The 24,206-nt window shown below is 35.6% G+C and overlaps 1 protein-coding gene across 4 annotated transcripts in view; it reads left to right on the forward strand.

Annotated features, from left to right (window-relative positions):
* Positions 1-24,206, forward strand: part of IMMP2L (inner mitochondrial membrane peptidase subunit 2) — an 866,166-nt gene that overhangs the window by 638,007 nt on the left and 203,953 nt on the right. For all 4 annotated transcript variants that reach the window (XM_032304756.1, XM_032304753.1, XM_032304755.1 and 1 more), the window contains one exon: positions 20,108-20,210. In XM_032304756.1, coding sequence (XP_032160647.1) covers positions 20,108-20,210 — 103 coding nt within the window. The remainder of the gene's footprint in view (positions 1-20,107; positions 20,211-24,206) is intronic.

A 24,206-nucleotide genomic window follows, 5' to 3' on the forward strand; every position in this document is an offset into this window, starting at 1 on the left:
AATTGCATTAAATGTGTAGATTGCTTTAGGTAGCATAGACATTTTCACAATATTTATTCTTCCAATCCAGGAGCATGGAATATTTTTCCATTTCTTTGTGTCTTCCTCAATTTCTTTCATGAGTACTTTATAGTTTTCTGAGTATAGATTCTGTGCCTCTTTGGTTAGGTTTATTCCTAGGTATCTTATGGTTTGGGGTGCAATTGTACATGGGATTGACTCCTTAATTTCTCTTTCTTCTGTCTTGCTGTTGGTGTAGAGAAATGCAACTGATTTCTGTGCATTGATTTTATATCCTGACACTTTACTGAATTCCTGTATAAGTTCTAGCAGTTTTGGAGTGGAGTCTTTTGGGTTTTCCACATATAGTATCATATCATCTGCGAAGAGTGATAATTTGACTTCTTCTTTGCCGATTTGGATGCCTTTAATTTCCTTTTGTTGTCTGAATGCTGAGGCTAGGACCTCTAGTACTATGTTGAATAGCAGTGGTGATCATGGACATCCCTGCCGTGTTCCTGACCTTAGCGGAAAAGCTTTCAGTTTTTCTCCATTAAGAATGATATTTGCGGTGGGTTTTTCATAGATGGCTTTGATGATATTGAGGTATGTGCCCTCTATCCCTATACTTTGAAGAGTTTTGATCAGGAAGGGATGCTGTACTTTGTCAAATGCTTTTTCAGCATCTATTGAGAGTATCATATGGTTCTTGTTCTTTCTTTTATTGATGTGTTGTATCACATTGACTGATTTGCGGATGTTGAACCAACCTTGCAGTCCTGGAATAAATCCCACTTGGTCGTGGTGAATAATCTCTTTAATGTCCTGTTGAATCCTATTGGCTAGTATTTTGTTGAGTATTTTCGCATCTGTGTTCATCAAGGATATCGGTCTATAGCTCTCTTTTTTGGTGGGATCCTTATCTGGTTTTGGGATCAAGGTGATGCTGGCCTCATAAAATGAGTTTGGAAGTTTTCCTTCCATTTCTATTTTTTGGAACAGTTTCAGGAGAATTGGAATTAGTTTTTCTTTAAATGTTTGGTAGAATTCCCCCGGGAAACCGTCTGGCCCTGGGCTTTTGTTTGTTTGGAGATTTTTAATGACTGTTTCAATCTCCTTACTGGTTATGGGTCTGTTCAGGCTTTCTATTTCTTCCTGGTTCAGTTGTGGTAGTTTATATGTTTCTAGGAATGCATCCATTTCTTCCAGATTGTCAAATTTATGGGCGTAGAGTTGCTCATAGTATGTTCTTATAATAGTTTGTATTTCTTTGGTGTTAGTTGTGATCTCTCCTCTTTCATTCATGATTTTATTTATTTGGGTCCTTTCTCTTTCCTTTTTGATAAGTCGGGCCAGGGGTTTATCAATTTTATTAATTCTTTCAAAGAACCAGCTCCTAGTTTCGTTGATTTGTTCTATTGTTTTTTTGGTTTCTATTTCATTGATTTCTGCTCTGATCTTTATGATTTCTCTTCTCCTGCTGGGTTTAGGGTTTCTTTCTTGTTCTTTCTCCAGCTCCTTTAGCTGTAGGATTAGGTTGTGTACCTGAGACCTTTCTTGTTTCTTGAGAAAGGCTTGAACTGCTATATATTTTCCTCTTAGGACTGCCTTTGTTGTGTCCCACAGATTTTGAACCGTTGTATTTTCATTATCATTTGTTTCCATGATTTTTTTCAATTCTTCTTTAATTTCCCGGTTGACCCATTCATTCTTTAGAAGGATGCTGTTTAGTCTCCATGTATTTGGGTTCTTTCCAAAGTTCCTAATGTGGTTGAGTTCTAGCTTTAGAGCATTGTGGTCTGAAAATATGCAGGGAATGATCCCAATCTTTTGATACCGGTTGAGTCCTGATTTAGGACCGAGGATGTGATCTATTCTGGAGAATGTTCCATGCGCACTAGAGAAGAATGTATATTCTGTTGCTTTGGGATGAAATGTTCTGAATATATCTGTGATGTCCATCTGGTCCAGTGTGTCGTTTAAGGCCTTTATTTCCTTGCTGATCTTTTGCTTGGATGATCTGTCCATTTCAGTGAGGGGAGTGTTAAAGTCCCCTACTATTATTGTATTATTGTTGATGTGTTTCTTTGATTTTGTTATTAATTGGTTTATATAGTTGGCTGCTCCCACGTTGGGGGCATAGATATTTAAAATTGTTAAATCTTCTTGTTGGACAGACCCTTTGAGTATGATATAGTGTCCTTCCTCATCTCTTATTATAGTCTTTGGCTTAAAATCTAATTGATCTGATATAAGGATTGCCACTCCTGCTTTCTTCTGATGTCCATTAGCATGGTAAATTCTTTTCCACCCCCTCACTTTAAATCTGGAGGTGTCTTCGGGCTTAAAATGAGTTTCTTGGAGGCAACATATAGATGGGTTTTGTTTTTTTATCCATTCTGATACCCTGTGTCTTTTGACAGGGGCATTTAGCCCATTAACATTCAGGGTAACTATTGAGAGATATGAATTTAGTGCCATTGTATTGCCTGTAAGGTGACTGTTACTGTATATGGTCTCTGTTCCTTTCTGATCTACCACTTGTAGGCTCTCTCTTTGCTTAGAGGACCCCTTTCAATATTTCCTGTAGAGCTGGTTTGGTATTTGCAAATTCTTTCAGTTTTTGTTTGTCCTGGAAGCTTTTAATCTCTCCTTCTATTTTCAATGATAGCCTAGCTGGATATAGTATTCTTGGCTGCATGTTTTTCTCGTTTAGTGCTCTGAAAATATCATGCCAGCTCTTTCTGGCCTGCCACGTCTCTGTGGATAAGTCAGCTGCCAATCTAATATTTTTACCATTGTATGTTACAGACTTCTTGTCCCGGGCTGCTTTCACGATTTTATCTTTGTCACTGAGACTTGTACATTTTACTATTAGGTGACGGGGTGTGGGTCTATTCTTATTGATTTTGAGGGGCGTTCTCTGAACCTCCTGAATTTTGATGCTCGTTCCCTTTGCCATATTGGGGAAATTCTCCCCAATAATTCTCTCCAGTATACCTTCTGCTCCCCTCTCTCTTTCTTCTTCTTCTGGAATCCCAATTATTCTAATGTTGTTTCGTCTTATGGTGTCACTTATCTCTCGAATTCTCCCCTCGTGGTCCAGTAGCTGTTTGTCCCTCTTTTGCTCAGCTTCTTTATTCTCTGTCATTTGGTCTTCTATATCACTAATTCTTTCTTCTGCCTCATTTATCCTAGCAGTGAGAGCCCCCATTTTTGATTGCACCTCATTAATAGCTTTTTTGATTTCAACTTGGTTAGATTTTAGTTCTTTTATTTCTCCAGAAAGGGCTTTTATATCTCTCGAGAGGGTTTCTCTAATATCTTCCATGCCTTTTTCGAGCCCGGCTAGAACCTTGAGAATTGTCATTCTGAACTCTAGATCTGACATATTACCAATGTCTGTATTGATTATGTCCCTAGCCTTCGGTACTGCCTCTTGTTCTTTTTTTTGTGTTGAATTTTTCCGTCTTGTCATTTTGTCCAGATAAAAGTATACGAAGGGGCAAGTAAAATACTAAAAGGGTGGCAACAACCCCAGGAAAATATGCTTTAACCAAATTAGAAGAGATCCAAAATCGTGAGGGGGGAGAAAGGGGATAAAAAGAGGTTCAAAAAGAAAGAAAGAAAGGAAAAAAAAAAAGAAAAAAGAAAAAAAAAGAAAAGAAAAGATTTTAAAAATAGAAAACACCTAAGAAAAATGTAAAAAAGAAAAGATATATATGTTAGATAAACTAGTAAAAAATCGTTAAAAAAGAAAAAGGTAACAGTTAAAAAAAAAATTTTTACCCGAAGGCAAGAAAAAAGAAAAAAAAAAAATGAAAAAGAAAAAAATTAAATTAACTGCCAGACTAAAAAAAAATCACAGGGAAAAAGCCATGAGTTCCATGCTTGGCTTTCTCCTCCTCTGGAATTCTGCTGCTCTCCTTGGTATTGAAACCGCACTCCTTGGTAGGTGAACTTGGTCTCGGCTGGATTTCTTGTTGATCTTCTGGGGGAGGGGCCTGTTGTAGTGATTCTCAAGTGTCTTTGCCCCAGGCGGAATTACACCGCCCTTACCTGGGGCCAGGGAGAGTAATCCGCTTGGATTTGCTTTCAGGAGCTTTTGTTCCCTGAGCGCTTTCCGTAGAGTTCCGGAGGACGGGAATACAAATGGCGGCCTCCTGGTCTCCGGCCCGGAGGAGCCGAGAGCCCAGGGCCGCACTCCTCAGTGCGCCCTCAGAGAACAGCGCCCAGTTACTCCCGTCTGCCCGACCTCCGGCCGCGCTCCGAGCTCACTGAGCCTGCGACCGGTTCAAGGTCACCCCGAGCTGCGAGCTTACTGTCGGCTCTGTCTCTGTAGCCGGCTTTCCCGTTCCAATACCCGCAAGCTCTGCAACACTCAGACACCCCCGATCCTTCTGTGACCCTGCGGGACCCGAGGCCACGCTGACCCCATGTGGGCTTTGCCCCAGGTAGCCTTGGAGCGATGTCCCTCAGCGGAACAGACTTTTAAAAGTCCTGATTTTGTGGGCCATTGCTCCGCCGCTTGCCGGGAGCCGGCCCCTCCCCCCGGGGTCTATCTTCCCGTCGCTTTGGATTCACTTCTCCGCCGGTCCTACCTTTCAGAAAGTGGCTGTTTTTCTGTTTCCAGAACTGCTGTTCTTCTTCTCTTCGATCTGCCGATGGATTTTCAGGTGTTTGCAATCTTTAGATAAGCTATCTAGCTGATCTCCGGCTAGCTGAAGTAGTCTCAGCCTGCTACTTCTCCGCCATCTTGACTCCTCCCCCTGAATGTATGATTTTTAAAGTATAAATCCATGCCTTGCCAACTTAAAAAGATATTAATCTTACAAATACCAATATGGATTGTGTTGAATGAGGGGATTTCTAATATCTTTGAAATATGATACCATATGTACCTTCACACCCATGTGCTAGCCAAACCACAGAATTCAGGATTCTTCTGGTATTTATGTTGAGGTGCTTTCTGAAGTCTCATTTTCTGACTTTGAATGTGCTTCCCCTTTGCCTGAAATGCCTCTCCTTAACCTTCTTTTTGCTAACTGACTCATCTGTTGGTTTTAGATATTACCTAGTCTGTAGTATCTTACCAGACATTTCAAGATAGGTTGTATACTCCTCTAAATGTCTATTACAAACGACTACCCAGACAAAACATACTATAATTAAAAATTTGGAGGAAATTAATGTATTCAGCCCTTTTTTACTTTTATTTCCCCCCTAATGGGGAAGACATGATAGGACAGTTTTTAAAAATGTAAAGAAAAGTAATAAATTAAACTTTTCTAATCCTACTATCCTATCCAGAATGAATCTACAGGGCAATCACAGACGTGACCATGACTTAAAGATTAATAATATTATGGTTCTGAGAATAGAACCCATATAACAAAGGAGTCATGTGAAATTTTGACTTGAGAATGATGAGCTTCAAAACATTTTCTTTTTTTAAGGTATTGTGGTCAGTCTGATTATGTGTAAAAGGGAAAACAGGTTACAAAATATGATACATAACTAACTATCAGTAAACAGCAAACTTGGGTTTAGGTGGATGTAGTGGTTTCCATGGCAAGCCTCCTTCATCTAATCAAAGTGATATTTTGTAATCATGAAGAGGATATAATTATAAGCATTTATTATCTAAGTGGGATGATTTTTGATAAGGGTGAAACAGGATTGCTTTTATTAGAATGAGATAGAAATCCAATCAGAAGATATAAAGATTATGTTAATTATGTGGTTCTGGTGCTTAAGAGAGAACATACACTTCTCTTGGACTCACTTTCACCAGCGAATAGCCATTTAACCTACGATGTGCTAGAGCTGAGAAGCTGAAGTGCTTAAATATTGTGCCCCCCCCACCCCGCTGTGATCTGGATATATAGCAAGCCCCAAACAAAGGGGTGAGATGAATGCAATTATGTCTCAGTAAGAACCATCACCCAAAGTGAAGTGGCCACATACCATATACACCAAAATATTGTCTCCAAGAAATATTTTCTCTATAACCAATAGGTTTTGTGCAGAAAGCAAAGACTAAACTCTGGAGATTAGTGGATTTGAATGTATCTGGAAGAATGGTTTTTATTGGCAGCCGAACTTTCAGCTGTGTCCATTTTGCTCTGGGCTGTTAGTCCTATGAAGATAATTCTGTATGACAAGATCTTGTCACTTCTTATTAACACCCTTCAAGTGTCCCCCATTGCCTACAAAATAGAGTATATACTTCTTAGATGGATATTTAAGTTTTGCTACAGTCAGTCCATCCCCAATTTATAATGTATGTTTGTTAGCTTCCATTAAACTGCATTCTAGCCTAATCAAAGAATTCAGGGTTTTTCTAATATGAATTCTTGATACACTTTATCATCTATGTGCTTTTAGTCACATTTTATACCACTCATGCCCATAACTCATATTTTTCTAATTTCCCCGATCAGTATCAGCTCGGTCGGGACTAATCTTTTTCTTAAAGGGGGGTACAGTACTCATTAACTGCACAGGTTTTGTGTACCTAGGTTCAAATGCTTTACTATTTTCTCTGTTTGACAAAGCCTAAATTACTGTCATTTAGTGTCCTACCTCTGTAGTAAGTACTTAGTAAATAGTACCTTATTATCATAGTCATTATATCTCACATCCAGCATTTATCATGTTCTGCTTTCAGTTGTAATTTCTGTGTATATCATTCTTTATATTGTGTTTCTTGAGGTCAGAGGCTTTGCCATACTTAACTTTATAATCTTCCTGAACACGCTTTGATCAAATTAGTTTACAAACTCCATAAAATGAATGCGTTCAGATGTTGATGCCAGTTACCTAATTCTACACTTTATACATTTTGAGTTATTTTAGTTTATAATCATAAATTAATTGCATTTCTATAAATTATAAGCCACTGTGTGCGTGTGTATGTGTTTCAGTGATTCCTTTTACTATCTGGTGTGTTACTGAGGGAATTTCCTATCTGAAATCTAAGACAAAATGATCTTCACTTATCAAGATGGCAACCTGTAGCCTTCTTAAATAATTATCTTAAACTCAATACCTATACTTATGTTTGATTGAAATTCCCTAAAAAATTAATTTGTAAATGAAGCTTCCATCACTGTGGGTAAAATGCCCATGAGGAGGATTATAAAGAGAAGCTTTAAAATTTGGTATTCATCATTTTGATTTTTTTTTTTAAAGATTTTATTTATCAGAGAGAGAGAGGGAGAGCGAGCGAGCACAGGCAGACAGAATGGCAGGCAGAGGCAGAGGGAGAAGCAGGCTCCCCGCCGAGCAAGGAGCCCGATGCAGGACTCTATCCCAGGACGCTGGGATCATGACCTGAGCCGAAGGCAGCTGTTTAACCAACTGAGCCACCTGGGCATCCCCATCATTTTGATTTTTAAAGGTCAATTAACACAAACTAAGTCAGTTACTGTTGACAAACTCATCTCTCCAGGTCTCTGATTTCTTACCTGTAAAATGACTTTGTTTTCTGAAGGTATAAAATCCTTTTCAGTTCAAGATACTATGTGATGCTGTTGTCAAAAATCAGAAAAAAGAGCAACCTTATTTTTTCATCGTATTATAAAGAGGACTATTACCAGAATTCTCACTCACCCATTTAGTCAGTATATATTTGTTGAGCACCTATTGAGAATACAGACAGGCACTTCCTAATTCCCAGTTTTAGGAATTAGGAAGACTATGTTGAACAAGACATTTAAAGTTTCTGCCTTAATAGAATTTACAGTGAAGTCCAGAAGATAGACAGAAAGCAAGTAAACCATGAGACAGGTTATAAACCATGAGACAGATAGTGCTATGGAGGAAATATGCTGAGGGGGAAAGGATGACAAGGAACTGTCTAGACAGAAGATTTAAATAGGAACATAGAATCCAAAGAACATTCCACACAGAGGATAGCAAGTGAAGAAAAGGACCAGAGTCAAGAGGTCTCATGGTGTGTTGAAGGAATCGAAGAGGCTAGTGTGGATGATGTAAAATGAGCAAGAGCAGTTGAGGTTGAAGGTGTAGTGAAGGAACAGATCCTGTAAAGCAGAGATTCCCGGGGGGGGGGCAGTTTTGTGCCCTCTACCCCTATTCTGGAGATATTTGGCAATGCTTGGCGACATTTTTGGTTGTCAAAACTGTTAAGGAGATGCTGTCGTTACTGAGATCTAGTAAACAGGGGCCAGGGATGTTTTACTGAATATCCTAAATTACACAGGTTAGCTCCTCTTGACTAAGAATTTTCCGGCTCAACCTATCTAGAGTGCCAAGACTGGGAATGTTGCATGTAAGGCTTGCAGGTTCACAGTAAGCAATTTGGATTTTATTCTGTGTGATGGAAAGCCATTAGAAACTTTTCAACAGGCAAGGAGTATGACACGATTAGACTTGTGTGGCGAATGACTAAAAATAGTGGAAAATAGAGACATAAAACCTAGTGAGAAAGTGACTGCAGCAGTCCAGGAAGGAGATTAGCTATGGACTTTCTCTCTGGTTTCCAGTTTCACATGGTGATTTGTATTTTTTAAAAATTTTCTTTAAGAGGACAGCAGTGTGTCTATATAGCAGAATGTCTAGAAGATGTGATTCTGGTGGACTGACTCTTCAATTTATATGACACAACAATATGAGCAATCACATCTTTTCAAGGTTCATGTTATCCACAAGAATCTGATTTCTTACAAGCCAGACATTCTCCGTTACAAACTCAGTTGTTATAGAAGTCTGTTTTATGCTGTTTGGTATTATTCTGGGTTATGTTAGAAGTTTAATAAGACCTCATTTAAAGTGATTTCCTATTCTTCCTATCCGAATTGAACCTTCCCTGAATTTTGTCTTCCATATGGAAAAGTCAGACTTACGCTCAAGACCACATTTCTTGGAAGCTGAGAGCATTGCTCTCTACTTACTTGAGGCTTGGTCACTAATAGCAAATATTCAAGAATTAAGTATTCAACAAAATATCCTAGGAAGTTTTAGGTAAGTTTTATGTTTACAACAAAACAACTTGGCATGCAGGTATTCTGATCCAGAATTTCGTTCATTTTCAGTAGCCCAGAGTCTTCACTGGTTGGGACTGTGCCGCCATGTCATAGTCCCATGTAGGGGGAAAGAACAACATCTTTTCTGATTTTCAAGCACTTCACTCACACGTTTACATGGTATCCTGGTATTCTAGACATTAAAATGTGGTTTTATAACATAGGTTCATGTAGGCTGAAACAAGTAAGGCTTGAATTAGCAAGCTCTCCTATTGGTACTTCCTAAAACCTGTATTATTCTTATTTATATTTTGTGAAGAGTAATCTGTAGCTGTCATATGTGTAATGTAGTAAATCATTATATTCTATCTCTATAATACTATTTGTTTGAATAAAGCTGTTAAATAAAGATGTATTAAGGAATATTCAGTTGGAAGAAATAATTGATGATTAAATGAATCCCTGGTGATATTAATTAGGTAGCTCTGCTATTTTGCAGTATTGTTCATGTAAGAAGAAGGGTCTCAATTCAGATTTAACCAAATTCCAACTGCCTCTTGTGATGTAGCTGTATTTAGAAATGTTATTGGTGTGTAATTAAAACTTTAAAAAAAAGGTGATTTAAAAATTAATTACTAGTAATCAATTACTAGTGATTTAAAAATTAATTACTAGTCATTTAAAGATTAATGACTAGTAGTTAGTCCAAAGTCTTGTTAATTTTGTTTGTAGGAAATAAAGAAAATAGCGTATATTTCTTTTAATGTTAAAAGGAATATTCAGGTTGCAAGACTGAGATCAGAGCAAACAGATGGAAAATTATTCATATTTCCTCCAATATCTAAGGACCTTACATTAAAAAGCACTGAAATATATTTTTCCCCCTGTATAAATAGCATGTGAGAAAAAGCTATTATAGTAAATGATGAATAATACAGATACCCAGGAATTTATTTTGAGAAAGGACTTTGTAAACAAATGCAATAATGCCATTTATAATAAATATTGATTTTTTTGAAATATAAAATTATGCATTACAAACCCGCTATTTTATTTAAATTGGTATGCTAGGAAGATTTCCATTGAATAATGATATGAGTCACTATTTCTATTCCTGGTAAGATCCAGTTTAACAGTAGATAAACTGATTATGGTGTTTAAACCTTTGGCATTTCATGTTTTTATCATTTTAGCAAAAACTAATTTTAAATATATGCAAGTTAGATACATTCTTATCTTTTCTACATGGAGTTATCTTTTCTATATTCAGATAGCTGATATAATGTTTATATAATATATAATAGCTTATACAATGTTTATAATTATGTTCTAACTCAGTAATACATTTACCTACTTAAAAATTTTGACTTAATATGATCTAAGATAAATTAATACTGGGTATGTCATAATAGCATAGCATAGAAGAATAAGAAGGAATTAAGGAGAATGAGAGAAAAAGTCAATAATATCTTTAGAATGAAATAATTTCAATATGTTTGACTTTCCATCCTATTGTAATGACTTGAAGTCTTCACTCTAGAGTGGCTTACAAAATATTCCCCTTAATTTATGGTGCTGTATTTCCAGGAAATAATGCACTAATGAAAAGGAAATCTTTTTTTTTTTTTTTTCTGTAAGAGAATGAGATTTGAATTACATACTACCTTCTTTACCTGTTAGCTTTTATCTATCCCCTCTTCATATCTTGATTCAGATATTCATAATGCCTTTTCCTGGCTATTTCAAACCAAGAGAATACCATACTTTGAACACCTATGTGGTTAGAGACATTTCATTTATTGTTTTCCTCCTTTCATCAATCATTTTCTTGCAGATGTTTCCAACTTGTTAAATTTCATCTATGATAGTTTGGATTGTCATATGTATTTTACAGACTTTAGTTGCATATGTTTGCATCATGGTAGAAGTTATAATCTTGGTAGTAGGGACAAGATCTTACTCTTTTCTGTGCTCTCATGCATACCCATTATAGTGTTTCACACAGTAGTCATTCAATAAATGTTTGTTTCTAGCAGGAAAGAAAAAGCAGAGTCCACATTCTTACAGCATCCATAAGCTTATCCTCATAAACTAACCCTAACTCGCAAGGTAATACAGCATAAACTGCCACCTCATTACTAGATTGATCAGCATAGCCTAAGTATGTATTATATATGTGGCCTGACCTAGCATGGATGGAATCTAGTGTTTGATGAATGTTGATATCTTTCTCAAATTTTCACTAACAACTACAGTGATTTTTATGGACAGCCATAGATATTTTTAAGATGTATGTGTAATAGGAAAAAACATTCTATTAAGGAAACTGTCGCATCTATACTCCTATAATCCAAATTTAGGGGAAAAAAAAAAAAGGACATCAGGAATATTCACTAAAAAAATTCTTGGCTGTACTAAGAGCATTCATATTAAATTTATAAAATTAATTCCATAACTTTATTGTGAATCTGTATAAACCTTATTTCTTGTTTAAATGAACTAAATAGATTTGCTCTAATCACCTAGCAACAATCTGCAGTCTATTTAGAGAATGACATTTCATTTTTTTTTTCCCCACTGAAAAGATGTTAAGACCTATTCTTTGGAATCTCAAATAGTTATGATCTATGGTGCAGTGGAAAGGAAATTATAGAATCTGGTTTATATAGTCTTTAATCTGCCACTGACTAACTAGGTGACTTCACCTAAATGCTTTTTGCCTCTACTTTATGTGTACCAAGAGGAGTTTTATTAGGTCATTGCTGGTATCTTTCCAACTGTGATCTTAAGAAGTGTCCTCCTTACAGGTAGCTCTAAGTGATTCAACGTCCTAGAATTATTATCACCTAATTTGCTTAAATTCACCCTCTATTAATTACACACATTTTTTAAAATTACATGCCATTTCTAATTCAATATAAGCTCCAAGGGAAGAGTATTGAGTCTCCATACCTTAGCATTTTTCTACTAAGCAAATATAACAATTGGTAGCATTTAAAGTTAGAAGAGAGAACGGATATATGGAACAGTATTAAAGCTTACCATGTTATTAGAGCAGAGATCCTTTGACTTTCTAGAATATTGACCCTGACCATGGATTTTAATTAAACAAAATTTAACTTTACTCATGAAAGAGTTTTAAGCTCACTTCCTCCTTAAAATCTTTCTGTAGGATAAAGTAAGCTTCAGTGGTTTCCTGATCAGGTCCTATAAACACTTTAATCTTATCATACAGACCTGATTTCATTTTGTCTGAGTGCTAATGATGTATCATTTTATTATGATTAGCAAATTCTTGGTAGCCTTTTGTTTTATGTGTCTATTTTTATGAGCAGCATGTAGCTATAATTTTTACATAGTTGGACAATAATTTTTTTCAGTTAGCTATATTAGTTCATCTACTTTTATTATGCTTAATGATATACTTAAATTCCATCTTATTTTGTGCTTTCTATTGATCCTGCCTTCCCTACTTACTTTTTAATTTTCTGCATTCTTTTGCATTAACTGAGATTTTTAGAAAAGATCGATTTATTTTAGAGAGAGAGAGCATGCAAGAGTCAAGGGGAGACGCAGACGGAGAGAATCTTCAAGCATACTCCCCACTGAGTGTGGAGCCTGACATGGGGCTCCATCTCACAAACCATGAGAGCATGACCTGAGCGTAAACCAAGAGTCTGAAGCCTAACCATTTGAGCCATCCAGGGGCCCCTGCATTAACTGGGATTTTTAAATTCTATTTTTGGTCTACTGGTTGGGGAGTTATAAACTACATTTCTGCTATGATTCCTAAAATTATTTAAATCCATACCAAACAAAGTCCAAAGATGATAAATATCTCTATTCTTCACTAGAAAAATTCAAAAACCTTAGAAAAATTTATTTCCCTCTCCTCCTTTTCTGCGTGTTATTCATATAAGTTGTCACATGGTAATAGAGTGAGAGGATGGGGTGGACAGTAGGGGAAGAAGAGAGAGAGAGATCACTCTAGCTTTTTCTAGTCCCTTCTTATAAGGGTACTAATCCCCTTGTGAAGGCCCTAACCCTCTGTCCCCATCTAAACCTCTCTCTCAAAGGCCCCATCTCCATGTGGGAAGTAGGGCTTCAACATTTGAATTCTGAGGGGACATAACTTAGTCCATAGCACAAGGTAATTCAGTTAAGAAAAAATAATCCTTTTTAAAAAATGGAATTAGAAAATGTGGATATTCATTTGCAAGAAGAAAAGAAAGAAAGAAAAGAATAACTAAGCTTGAACTTTCTTTTGTGCCTTATTTTTTAAAAAGGCATAAAACTAGAAAGGTAGAAGAAAAAAACAGAAAAAAACCTTTGTGACTTTGGATTAGGCAAAGATTTTTTATGGCATAAAACATATTATAAAAGAAAAAATTACTAAATAAACCTCATGAAAATTAAAAATGCTTGTTCTTTGTAGAAAACTGTTAAGAAAACAAAAAAAATGCCACAGATTAGGAGAAAATAATTACAAAAACATAAATCTGATAAGAGTTATATCCAGAGTATATAAAGAAGTTATATAACTCAGTAATAAGAAGCAAACCACTGAATTTCATTTTTCAAAGCTTTAATAATTCACCAAAGAAGAAAGCAAATGACAAATACATACTCAGAAGTATTAGTCATTAGGGAAAAGACAGGTTATCATTCAGTTACCATATAGCCCAACCATTTCACTTATAGATACTTGTCCACATAAATATATATGCTGTAATATTCACAGCTGCTTTGTTGATGATAGCCAAAAACTGGCAATAGCCCAAGTGTTCATGAACTATTGCTTGATAAACCAACTGTATATCTATATATTGTTAAGAAAAAAATGGTATCAAATTTCTAATACATGCACTATCATAAATTGATCCCAAAAGCATTAGACTACTTTAAACAAGCCAGAAATAAAATAATGCATGCTGAGTGATATCATTTGTGGGAAAGTCTAGAAAGGCAAGACTGTAGGGATAGGAGCAGCTCAGTCCAGTTACCTGGAGCCAAGGATGTTAGTGAGAGCAGAGATGCCTGCTGAAGGATATGAGGAAACTTTGTCGGATGATTCGAGTGTTTTATACACCTTGATCTAGTGATTATATGATTGTATCGATTGCTAAATCTCACTGAATTGTATACTTAACATGACTGGGTTATATTTCATGTAAATTATACCCTAGTGTGGAAACTCTCCTGTTAGTTTGGAGATAATCTGCCCTTTTATCCTCTGGCAGCATCTCAAAAATTTGTGGAGGCAAGAGGGTCTTTAGAGTTTTACAAATGCCTTACATTGTATCAAGGTGTGATTTCTTCATTTTCTTATTTTTCTTGTGGTTGGTTCACTTTGCAGACTCTTTGAATTTATGCTTTCATCGATTTTGAAAAGTTCTCTACCACTATCTCTTTAAATATTGCCTTTCCTTGTTTTCTTTTATTCTCTTCCTTTGGGACTCTGATTACACTTAGGTTACATTTCCCAATAATGTCCTCTATGTCTCATAACATCTCTTCTATTTTATTTCTTTACCTCTCTGTTCTAAATTCTAAATAACTTTTTCTTTAGCTTTTAGGAATCTGCTTTTTGCCCACCTCCAATTCAATTACATACAGTTATATACAGTTATATACAGTTGACCCCTGAATAACATGGATTTGACTTGGCTGGGTCCATTTGTATGTGAATTTCTTTTGATAAACAGGGTACACTACTATAAATGTATTTTCTTTTCACGATTTTATTTTTTTTTTAAGATTTTATTTATTTATTTGACATTCAGAGATCACAAGTAGGCAGAGAGGCAGGCAGAGAGAGAGGAGGAAACAGGCTTCCCACTGAGCAGAGAGCCCCATGCGGGGCTCAATCCCAGGACCCTGGGACCATGACCCAAGCTGAAGACAGAGGCTTTAACCCACTGAGCCACCCAGGCACCCCCATTATGATTTTCTTAATAATGTTTCCTTTTCTCTAGCTTACTCTGTTGTAGGGATACAGTGTGAAATACATATAACAAAAAAAGGGTGAGTTGACTGCTTATGTTATCAGAAAGGTTTTTGGTCAATAGTAGCTATTAAGTTTTAGGGGGGTTGAAAATTTTACAAGTATTTTCTACTGCACTGGGGGGTCAGCACCCAGCCCCCACATTGTTCAAGGGTCCACTGTATTTTAAAAATTAGGAGTTCTATTTGATTCTTTTTCAAATGTCTGCCCTTAAAAGTAGGGTACTGTTTCTTGCTCACATTTTTAAAAGTTCCCTTTTTAATTCTTTTTAAAGATTTTATTTATTTATTTGAGACAGAGATCACAAGTAGGCAGAGAAGCAGGCAGAGAGAGGAGGAAGCAGGCTCCCTGCTGAGCAGAGAGCCCAATGTAATACTCGATCCCCGGACCCTGGGATCATGACCTGAGCTGAAGGCAGAGGCTTTAATCCACTGAGCCACCCAGGTGCCCACCCTTTTTAATTCTTAAAAAAGTACTGAGATATGCATAATTTGTATTCTATGTCTGATAAATCCAGTATTTTAAGTCCCTGGGGATCTAATTCTGCTGTTTATTGTTTGCCTTGACTCATTAATACTGGCTGTTTCCTTTTGAGTTGTGTTATTTTGGATGATGAGCTCTTACTGGCTGGGACTTAACTATAGAAAACCTGAAAACTCTGACATGAACGATTTTTCTTGAAGAGACTCATATTTCCTTCTGCCAGATTCCTGGGGCCAATTAAAGTTAACTCTTAATTTCCTTAGACCACCCAAGCAGTGTGAATTTGAACCCCAATCTCATCTGCAAGCAGGATATGGATTCTCAAGGGAGAATTATTGTCTCTTCTAGATGCCAATCCTTGGTAGACAAGTGTCCTTGTTTTCCTTTCCTGATGGTAGATTTTTTTTTTTTCTAGTCTAGTCTATTAGTGATGATGATGATAATAGAGATCTCATTCCAGTTCCTGATATTGCTAAGTCCTGAGAGTTCCTTCAGGATAATGAAAACCAGGGGTCTAGGATTCAGGGAGCAGTAAACATATTCAGGGAAGCCACTACTTTGGACAATGAGAATAATCAATATAATTGTTTGAAAAATAAAGAAACAAAAATATTTAACAAATCATGAATTATTAATACTAATTACACAAGTTAAGAATGTGTATGTATTTGTGTGTCTATTTGGAAAATACTTTAAATACAATTTTTTTTCCTTCTTGTGGTATCAGGGCTTATATTGATAATTTTGTATTCAACTGATGACACTCAAAAGACTCTGAAATTTTTTAAAAAATGTTTTCAAGGTCAATTCAAATTGGAGGCAATCATTCTTCATTCCATTTATAAGACCTAGTAACTTGTCTTGGTAAAGCTAGTACTAAAAATGCCTCTTTGTAGACAAGTAGTTAAAATACCATACAGAACTCATTTTTGACTGTCAAACCAAAATTATTTGCAAGCCATAGATACATACAACCTTGTATGCTGACACCTCACTTAACTGTTAAATCACCTGAAAGATTATCTTGTCTTTCTTTTATGTGAATTCAGAAGCACAAAGCTATTTAAAATTCCTTCTCCAGAGGAATTCTATTAGGAGTATTATATTTCTTTGGCAGTCCTAAAAGGAACCAGCTCGATATTTTAGCATCATATTTTTTAAAGCTACTTTGGTTATTTTTTAAAAAGTTAGACTGGAACCGGAGAAATATGCACTATGCAAATGAAATGAATTTTATCAGAGTTCTACAGCTCAAAGTGTTCTTTCACACCTGTCTGGTATCAAGGTAAACCACTCCTATTAGCACTGTGACATTCAAAAATGCAAGTGATTAGTAAGTGAAAACCCAAATAGATTGTGTTTTCACCTACTACTCTCTGCATCTTTAAATATGCACAAGCAGATTGTGTTTTCCCATATAAGTTTTAGAAACCCCAGAAGAGCATACGAATAAAAAGGAAAAAAAAGATTTATTGTAAGATTAAAAAATAGTCTGTAGTTACAGTGCAACTGTGGGGGAAAGAAATTATTGAGGCATAGTTCAGGTAATTTTAAGAGACTGATGCTAATAGATAGTGGAGGCTGAATACATTCTGAATTATGAAAAGAAAAAACAGTGGACAACAGAAGACAATAGCAATGATAACTACCACTTATTGGGTTCTTACTATATCAGAACTATATGAGTGCCTAAAAACAGTCTCTACTATATGAGAATCCATTTGTCAAGTGTTTAATACATAACACTTTATTCATGAAACAACTTTTTGAGTTAGGTACCATTATTTGCTCTGTTCTTCAAATGAGAACACTGACAGAATTACATCAACTTTCTCAAGGTCACGTGAACTTGAAAGTGTTCAGTCAAACAGAGAAGCCAAAAGAGGCTGATTGCAGAGACTATGCTCTCTTAGTGACCTCTCCAGTATATTCTCATTTAACCACTGACTTCATCTCAACCCAGTTGGGGTATGTCTTATTCATCCTATCTTAAAGATAGACTGATGGAGGTAAACACTAAGTGACTTTCACAAGATTACTTATGAGTTCTAGTAGCAAGATAACTAGTTTAGTCTGGTTTCAGATTCTGAACTTTCCATCCTATTAATCTGCCTTTGTTATGGTATTTTTTATTCTTCAGTTATTCAGTCATTTGGTCATTTATTTAACAAATATCTGTAGAACTCTTTGTAAAATGCTTTCTTCTGGGCTCTGGGGATACAAAGAAAGTGAACAAGAAAGGCAAAGTTCCAAAGTTGACATTCTAGTTGGCGGGGTGGGGGTGGGGAGGTGGGGTTGGGAGGTGGGGGGGTTGGGGGGTAAGGATGGGCAATAAACAAAAGAACAATAAGTGAATGTCTAGTGTTAGTAGTTGCAGTGAAGAAAAATAAGGCATTATAAGAGGCTAGAAAATGATGGGACGTTGGGTGTATTCAGATTTTTTAGGTAAGATGGTCAATGCAAGGAAATGTGTAACTGTCACTGGTAATTTTATAATACTGTCATTTTCTATCGCAAGTATCTTGACTCCCTGGTTCATATGACATTGAAACTGAATCTGAGTTTTATATCAGTCTTCTTGTTTCCAGAAGAATATGTTTGACTTAACATCTACCATTTCATTACAGAGATGGTTTTATGCTGGTTTTATTTCATAATTCTGCTTGAAGAGACAAAATGAGTAATTGTTTTCTTTCTAAATATCCAAAATAACCAGCATAATAAGGTGAACAAATGTTTGGACTTAATAGGAAAGTGTGCCTTGCCAACAATTAAGTAAAAGGGTCTTCTCTGGTCATTAACACTTGATGTGGGATATTAGTTCTTAGAGACAATCTCATGACAAAAGCAGTAGTGATGTCAAGAACTAATTGACAGATTTTAATTGAAGAACTCTTGTATTACAGAGTATATGATGGTGAGATGTGTTCAACTTGTTTTCGCTTTTCTTTAGAAAGCTGAAACTCTTCTTCCCAGTAGTAATTAAAAATAAACGGCAGTCATTAACTTACTGTGGGCTTCTAATGGCCACAACATTGCTTCCTTGCATGAATGATTTACTGATTTCAAGCAAAGTAATTCAACACTGAAGTTATCTTGAAAATTAAAAACCATTCTAGATAATGAATAGTTTTAATTTCTATAGCACCAATTTATGTGTAGACTTCTTCTTCTTTTTTTTTTTTTTTTTAAATGCATTCTTCTGGACACATACAGCTTCCTAACTAACAAAAATGGTCTGAAAGGGATTCTATACCAAAGAATAGCTCACAAACCTCAGTGTCTATGCTTAGTTCTGTAGACTTAAGGTGACATTCACTCATTCATTCATTCAACCAACATTTATGGAGAAGCTTTTTTAGGCTAGGCATTTTCCCAAATGCTTTGGGAAGTAAAAAACAAAACAAAACAAAACAAAAAGTCTCTGTCCTCAGAAGAATTTATTATTATAGAATTGGTTAATATTTTATTCTAATCTTGTTCCTTTTATTAAATTGGTTGTATCATAATTTATTTAACCATTCCCATGTTGTAGAATATTTAGGAAATATGTATATGATATTAAAAAGCTTGTGTTAGAAAAAAAAAAAAAAAAAGCTTGTGTTGAGGATGTGAGGGAGATCTGGCTGCGATATCTGTCACCTCATTGATCGCCGAGGTCGATTCAGCTGATCTGGCTGGCTAGGCAGGTGTCCCTTTCCTCCCTCGCTGCTCCCTCCTGACAAGTGCTACTTGCTCTGTGGAAGAGGAGGACCTTTCCCAATAGAGGAGCACTGTTCTTTGGTCAAGGGTATGAGATTCCCCTGCTAAAACCTGCAAAGGAGCTGCCCAGGTCCATTTGTAGAACGTAAGGTAGTTAAGCTTCCAAGACTCCAGACACATCCAAATAGGGCACTGCATGTGGCAGTCTGTCTGTCTTTAAAAAAAAAAAAAAAAAAGTTTGTGTTGAATATTCCTGATAATAAATATTTATTCACATTTCTCATTATTTCTTTGGAATGGATTTCTACAAAACAGTGTAATAATTAGGTTAAAGGCATGTACATTTTAGTCTCTTCACAAATTTGATGAAAATCAATCCCAAATTGCAAAATAGGAAAAAAGGTTGTATCATTTTATATTGCCACCAACACTGTATGAGAGAGCCTTTCCTTATTCCATTTCCTTGTCAACCTTAAGAATATACAATGTTCCTGGGGACCTGGGTGACTTGTCAGTTGAGCATCTAATTTTTGATTTTTGCTCAGGTCATGATCTCTGGGTCCTGGGATGGAACCTTGCGTTGGCTCCACACTCTGTAGGGAGTCTGTTTGAGGATTCTCTCTCATTTTCCTTCTGTCCCCCCAATAGTATTTGGTGCTTCTGCTTTATATTTTACCAACCTTTTTACCTAGAGAAAAGTGAAAAAAAAAAGTGAGAAAAGTAAAAAGTGAAAAAAAATATACTGTGCATAGGTTTTACAAGGTCCTAACCCAATGTTACTTAAAAAAGAAGTTATAAGTAGCTTCATGGTTCATCTGAAATTATCTGTTGCATATTTGCAACAGCATTTTTGCCCTTTATTTCTTTGTATGCTCAACTACTTGGTCTTTCTGTTCTTATCTCAGTGGTTATGTATGTTGTTTATTTCTAGAACCATCGGACACAAAAATCGGTATGTCAAAGTTCCCCGGGGTCACATCTGGGTTGAAGGTGATCATCACGGACACAGTTTTGACAGTAATTCTTTTGGGCCGGTAAGTCAACTTGTTGCATGCTAATAATTGGATACACATAAGAACAAACTTATGTCAGGTGGGTTGCTCAGGTAATCCAGCCAAGACTGTGAATTGTGTAGTGAAGCAGTTTATATTTGAAAAGTTCCTTTTTTTTAAAAAAAAAAAAATATATATATATATAGATATATATTATTTATTTATTTATTTGATATACAGAGATCACAAGTAGGCAGAGAGAGAGGAGGAAGCAGGCTCCCTGCTGAACAGAGAGCCTGATGCGGGCTAGATCCCAGGACTCTGGGATCATGACCTGAGTCGAAGGCAGAGGCTTAACTCACTGAGCCACCCAGGCGCTCTGAAAAGTTCCTTTCAAATATTATATAAATAATATAAACTGTGAGGGGGTGAGTGTGTGTGTGTGTTTCATGGAAAAGAACTTAGATCCTTTAATAAAGTACTGAAGATGGTTTCCACTGGCTAACTAAATCCCTGTAGGAAGTTCTAGGGTTTTTTTCCTCCACAGAAACACTTTGCGCTTTATGTTTCCAGTTAGTGTTTAATAGATACAATGTGTAAAAGACCTATATGCATCAATTTTCTATATTTGTCAAAAATGCAGGTATGTGGAAATCATGTTGGTAAGTCCCATTTTGTTCACAATTAATAACAAATGCGCACACTCCTTATGCCTTGTTTATATTCTATGAAACATGTGATTAAACTGATATTTTGTCATTGTTTTCATTTTGAATGCTTATGGAAGTTCTCTGTGAACTCCTGAAATAAAGCATCATATAAAGTGCAGAATATTTTAGTTAGTAGAAACTGACTACTAGTTACCTAGGTCTGTTTAAAAACTTGGGTCTTGAGCTCATTAGATTTTTCTATAGCTAGACCCATCTATACTTGTTATGTATGTGTAAATTAATATCGAGCATGTTCAGCTATGTTTGCAAAAACGATCACCCCCGTGTTTTTGTCTAAAACTAAATGGTGGTCTATAAAACAATTTCTATCACGTATTATGAGTGAACACTATTATTGTCACTAGAGGAGCAGTCACATTGACTTACCTTTGGCTAAAAGAACAGTAAGAGCGGTGGGTTTGGATGGGTGTTATATGGATAAGTGGAAGAAAACTTTATATGAGATTACTCCTACTTCTTTTTGGAGGGAGGGTTTGCAGTGATGATAATAAAATCTTCTAAGGCCTTCTTTGCATTTTAAAGCAAAATTTTTGCTTTTAATTATTATAAAAATGCAATTTATTCTTCTTAGGGTATATCAAAGATGGGATGAACAGATTGGAAATGTTGTAGGTCATTTAGGGTGTAGTAGAAGTGACTTGGGAAAAAATTTAGTAGCAACTTAAAAGTAAAAATAAATCATCTAAAAAGTTTTATTTCTCTCTCATCAATGAGATTAAATCTCTTGAGTCTATCGTGTTGTTGGCCAAATCCACATTAAAATTTTGGTTAACTTTGGTTTGGGTTTTAATTCAATAGGATATTGACTCTGAAATCAAGTGTTAAAATTATTGTGTTTTATTATCAGGTGTGAGGTGTGTGGTGAATAATTAGGTACTCATAATAAAGTCCTGAAGTTTGAGATTGCTTTGCATTTTCTTTATGAATAAATAAAGCCAATACAATATTGCTTATATAACTAATATTATTGTCAATCTATCATATTCCGTATGCTTCTTACTTGGGAGAGAAAATGATAGAGTTGATAGCCAGAATCCTGAGAATTGCCTATAACCCTCAGTGTAATGATCTTTAAAAGAAAAAGAAAGTGGGGCACCTGGGTGGCTCAGTTGGTTAAGCGTGGGACTCTTGAGTTTCCTCAGGTCATGATCTCAGGATGTTGAGACTGAGCCCACATTGGGCTCCTAGTGTAGAGTCTGCTTAAGTTTCTCCCTCTACCCCTCCGTCTGCCCCTCCCCCTGCTCGAGTGCATGTACTCTCTCTCTAAAAATAGATAGATAAATGCATAAATAGAGAAAGTAAGAACCATTATGAAGGATCCCATTTGTTTATTATAATAAGAATCTACAGTATGCAAAACATTGACAGATAGATTGTGTGCAGCCCTTTAATGCCATTTGGCTAAAATTGTGTTTTTAAATGAAGTCTACTTGTTCAATATAATATGACTGGTACAAGATTCTGAGGCACAAAACCATTGTGAAATTTAGCAGTTGTTTTCCTTTCTTTTTAATTGTTATAAACAAACAAACATTAAGTCCCTTGGTTCATGGGGTGGGCTAAGCGATCAAAGTCCATTCACTTAACTAGTTTTATTTTAATTTGTCAAAATTAAGTGAAGAACCTTTCTAGGATGAAGGAAAACATTTGTCATGTCCTGTATAAAGCTATTTGTATCTGATGAGTTACAGTAAATCTTTTTTTTTTTTTTACTTTTATAATGAACTCTTCTGTTTTGTGTACCAATAGCATTTATGACTAGGAAAATTATTAATATTGATGCTCCCAAGCACATCTTAAAAGGACAAAAGGGGAAACGAGTGAAATAAAATGCACAATCCTTATTTAAAGCTAAATTGTGGTATTGTGAAATCACTGTGACAATAGAGTATAGAGTTTTCTTGCTGCATTTAAAAATATATATATTTTATTGATTTATTTGTTGTTTATTTATGTGAGAGAGTGAGATCATGAGTGGGGAGAGGGAGAGGGAAAGAGAGAATCTCAAGCAGACTCCACACTGAGCATGGAGAGCCATACAGGGCTGGATCCCAGGATCATGACCTGAGCCAAAACTGAGTCAGGCACTTAACCAACTGAGCCACCCAGGTGCCCCTCTGATTCCATTTTTGATTAATAAATGGTTATTGGAATATTTTGGTGATTATTTTAAAGTTTTTATAATTCTAAAAAATAAAAAATAAGATTCGGTAATTCTTAAAAACTAAAATAATTCTGAATTTTAAAATTCATACATACTTGAAAATTATTATATTTTTCCAATAATTCTAAGTTGCATTTTTTGGGTATCATTCAGTGTACTTGAGGGTCATATGTGGAAGGTCCATCAGTAAGCTCTAGGCTTTCTGGATGGCTGATTCATTTCTCCCCTTGGAAGGAGGGAATGCATATGTTTTTGATGTAAACAATCCATCTTAGGGCAGCCAGGATTGTCTCTGATATGCTTATCTTGACTTTTTGGAAACTGGTTGAAGTCTTTATCCTTCATTTGCCTCCCAAATAATTACAGAAATGTATTCATATAGTTTTACATGCTTTAACTCTTTAAATAATAATTATACTCTGTAATAGAATTTACCTAGTTTGTTTTAAATTTTGACCTACTAGAAATCATAATGGAGCTGACTCTTTCCGTATTCAGGTAGACTTTTGCTTGAAATCTAAAGAAGAATAAGAAAGAATGTCTCATTCTGGTGTTTTTCTACTTTGCTTTACTATTTCTTATTTATTCTTTAACATTTCAATTTGCTTTTCTGATTTGTTTTATTGCCACTCTATGGATGCTTTCAAGAGGGAATGAAATAGTTATGAGTAAAAGATGAATAATGGATTATGAATTTAAAGATAGCAATATTGATATAGCAATAGAGTACATACAGTAGAACAAGATTTAACAGCTATAATTTTAAATTATAGAGAATGACATTATAAAAAGAAACAGAAAATCAGATAATTTTGGTTATGGAACTCATCAATCAATTACCTTGTATGGGTCTACATTTCCTCATGTATAAAAGGAAGAGTTTTTTCTTCTCTGAATCCATCTTAAATAAATAAATAATAAAAGTATGTATTTTATCTCAATGAGTGATAAAATTTATTTAACTGTACTCCTATGATATATATAATCCAAAGACACATCATCACAATTTTAGTAAACATCCTCAACAACCTAAAATAAGAGAGTATCTAAAGTGTGGTTCATTCAGAGGTTGAAATATTGGGCAGTCATTAAAAATTATATTTGTGACATTCATGACATAATGTTCATGGTGTTGTTTTAAGT

Source organism: Mustela erminea, chromosome 11 (genome assembly GCF_009829155.1).
Source record: "Mustela erminea isolate mMusErm1 chromosome 11, mMusErm1.Pri, whole genome shotgun sequence".
Classification (NCBI taxonomy): Eukaryota; Metazoa; Chordata; class Mammalia; order Carnivora; family Mustelidae; genus Mustela; species Mustela erminea.